The sequence below is a fragment of the Aegilops tauschii genome, chromosome 4 (assembly GCF_002575655.3).
Source record: "Aegilops tauschii subsp. strangulata cultivar AL8/78 chromosome 4, Aet v6.0, whole genome shotgun sequence".
Taxonomy (NCBI): domain Eukaryota; kingdom Viridiplantae; phylum Streptophyta; class Magnoliopsida; order Poales; family Poaceae; genus Aegilops; species Aegilops tauschii.
The window spans coordinates 87,642,858-87,645,996 of record NC_053038.3 but is presented as its reverse complement, the minus strand read 5'-3'; the positions used below and the strand labels follow the sequence as shown (position 1 = coordinate 87,645,996).

The window sequence follows — 3,139 nt, the reverse complement described above, 5'->3', positions numbered from 1 at the left end:
GCAGCACACCGCCCGCCGTGGCCGTGGCCGTGGCCGCGCGCGCTGCGTGCCCGTGGCCGTAGCCGCGCCGCGCTGGCCGTGCTGCTCCGGCCGCGCCGCGCCGGGGCCGAGCCGCACCGCCGCGCCATGGCCGCGTGCCCCGCTAGCCGCGCGCCGTGGCCGCGCCGTCCGGTGGATGTGCCGCGCGCCGCGCCACTGGCCATGGCCAGCCCCAGCCGCCCCCGCGTGCAGGCCCTGCCGCGCGAGCTGGCCCGCCCGAGGCCGCCGCCGGCGCGTGTGCCTTGGCCGCCGTCGGCTGGCGCCAGGCCCCGCCGCGCGTACTGGCCGGCCCCAGGCCGCCGCCGCACCCTGGGCGCTAGGGGAAACCCTAGCGTCGCTGCGGGCAGGAGCTGAGCGCTGTGCCTGGGCCGGCCCGCTGGCTGTTGGGCCGGATGGGCCGCGGCCGTGGGATTCCTCTAAAAAAATGAAGAGGGGCGTCGGCTGTCGCGTAAAATTGCGGTTTAGCCCCTGTATTTTTCAGTTTTCACGCGATTTTTATTCCTGCAGCAATATTTCGCGTAGACCCCCTAGAACTGTCTGTTTTCGCTGAAAATGCGTATTTGGGCTTAAAAATACCTCGGGAAATCAATTTTTGGGCTAGTTTTCACATACTAGATGCGCTTAACATGCTATTTTTTGTAACATGATATTATTGTATGATTTTACCACTGTAGATTAATTGTTTAGCACTCTTAATCATTTAGTAAGTCATATAATAGCATGTTTTAAATATTGGAATGTCATTTTATTGAATAAGTTTATCAACATCGCTTTGTGCAAAAGATTACCTGCTGTAATCTCATGATTTTTGCATAAATCGCAGATGGCCGGAATTGTCCACAAGGAGTTTCCTGAGTTGGCCCAGACAGGGCTGAACTACCTGTCATGGTCCTCGAACTGCGAGATCTTTCTCCAGGGCAAAACCCTCCTGAGGGCGATCGGTAAGGGGGCCCAGCTAGCCGTCACTGATCCCAAGTTCGAGACTGAGAATGCGCAGGCTCTGCACTTTCTCCGTCATCACCTATCACCTACTCTGAAAGATGAGTATATGGCTGAGCGCAGTGCTTCTGGCCTTGGACCGCTCTTAAGCAGCGGTTTGAGCGGCTGAAGTACACTGTGAAGCCACGTGCGGAGGCAGAGTGGATCCGTCTGAGGTTTGCGGACTTCAAGACGGTTGGGGAGTACAATTCGGCTCTGCACCAGATTTGTACGACTCTTCGGTTGTGTGGTACTAAGATTACCGACTCCCAGAAGATTGAGAAAACCCTATCCACTTTCCACCCCGACGCGGTTCAGTCCTCACGGAACTACCGCCAGGGGAACTACACGAGGTATTCAGAGTTGATTGACGTCCTCCAGGTGGCGGAGGCGCAAGACGAGGTTCTCAAAAAGAACTTTGTCGCGCAACCACTTGGGGGGAGTTCTCGCCAGGAGGTGAACGCTCTCAAAGTCCGCAAGCCTCAACAGAAGAAGAGGGGCCGGAAGGGCAAGAAGAAGGGCCCTCACCCCCCCCCCCGCCCCGGCTAAGCAAAACAAGCCGGGCAAGGGAGGGCAAAGGCCTCAGGACTGCTTCCGTTGTGGCTCGGTGGAGCATTTCTCCCGCCAGTGCCGCGCACCACAGGAGGTCGTTGCTGCATATAAGGCTCGGAAGGCGCGTGAGACGCACCTCGCCTTGGTTCAGGAGGGAGCTCCACCGGCGCCCATGGCGGCACCCGTGATGATTGCTACTCCCCCTGCTGCGCCTATAGAGGCGACCCCCGTGGTGCCCATCGCGGCAGCTTTGGCGGTCTCTACCGAGGCCCACGTCGCCATGGAGGTTGACCACATGGCCGCCTCGGCGGCGCCGCCACTAGACATTGATGCTGCCTCCAAGATAATTTCTGAGGAGGATCAGCTCACTAGTATGGAGATTGCGGCGGAAGTGAATGGCTTCTTCACCGAGTCCACTTAGCATACCTCTTTGGTTATCACGATTCCGTGCTTTGATACAATAAAATTGAATAAATTCGATTTGGTTGTAAGCTCTATGAGAGCATAAACTTATTCCTTGCTCTCATACACATGCCATGCATTATCTGGCTTCTTCTCTCCCTCCCACGAAAAGAGTTTCATAGAGCCATAAGGCTGTCTGGGTTCCGGCAGGAACTAGTTCTGGACGGCGAAGCCCTGCCGGATAGATGACACCGTATGTGTGCAACTCTGTAGAGAGATCGTAGTTTCGGTCTTGGTTCGTGAGTGCCTCCCGAAGGGCTGTCCGTGTGACCGTCCGAGTTTCGAAGGTCCTCCCGAAGGGCTGTCCGAGTGACCGTTCGAGTTTCGAAGGTCCTCCCGAAGGGCTGTCCGCGACACCGTCCGGGGGGCTGTTCGACCGCCTCCTGGAGGGCTGTCTGAGGAGCAGATGAGGTATACATCCTCGCGGTTGGGAGGTTGTAAATCCTAGCTGCGGGGATCTGCACCGCCGATCGTCATCGACTCTACTTCCCGCTGCGCTACGAGTCGGTAACGAAAAAGATCAAACCATGTATGCAGTCTCCATAGTGGTCCTGGGCTGGTGCGTAGGTCGGAATTTTTTTGTTTTCTGCTGCGTTCCCCTACAGTGGCATCAAGAGCAGTGCTATGCGTAGATTCAGGTTTCGATCTAGAATACATGGAGATGTATGGGTATTGCATAATATAATTAGGTAGTAGATGAGATCTATTGCTGAAAATTATTTATGCGGGTGACAGATGAAATCTGTTACCCGAGGTTCTTGTTGCTTCCCTAGAATTTGCGTTTGCTCAATCTCGAGACAGCATGGTGGAATTTGACAAAGTTCTGGCAATCCGTGATCCTGATTGATCATGGAAGTGCTATCAGTTCTTTGGGTTCTGCCGTAGTCAAAAGAAAGATGAAATTCGCAGATGAAAGGGCATTGCAGATATGATCTGCACGGGGGTCATGCGTATGACGAAGTTTAGTATGGGGCTCGAGATTTAATTATCCCGTGTTTCATACACCCCGAGATGTTAATCTAGCAACCTGAATAATCATACTTGATGATAAAACGTTGGTAGATGCGGTTTAAGTCAAAACCTTAGAAGCCACGTAAAATAATTTTTT

The 3,139-nt window shown here is 54.6% G+C and overlaps 1 protein-coding gene across 1 annotated transcript; it reads left to right on the top strand.

The window, feature by feature from the left end:
- The first annotated feature begins 862 nt into the window (after window positions 1-862).
- On the top strand, window positions 863-1,566 carry LOC123493632 (uncharacterized). The gene is made up of 2 exons (XM_045227558.2): window positions 863-1,036; window positions 1,102-1,566. Exons 1-2 carry the CDS (start codon window positions 863-865, stop codon window positions 1,564-1,566), a joined length of 639 nt encoding a protein of 212 aa, XP_045083493.2.
- Window positions 1,567-3,139: the final 1,573 nt, after the last annotated feature.

Excerpts from the sequence above, each read along its gene's own strand:
- LOC123493632 (XM_045227558.2), top strand. The coding sequence starts at position 863 with ATGGCCGGAATTGTCCACAAGGAGTTTCCTGAGTTGGCCCAGACAGGG. Across the intron at positions 1,037-1,101 it reads TCGAGACTGAGAATGCGCAG|TGCTTCTGGCCTTGGACCGC; the intron begins GCTCTGCACTTT and ends GGCTGAGCGCAG.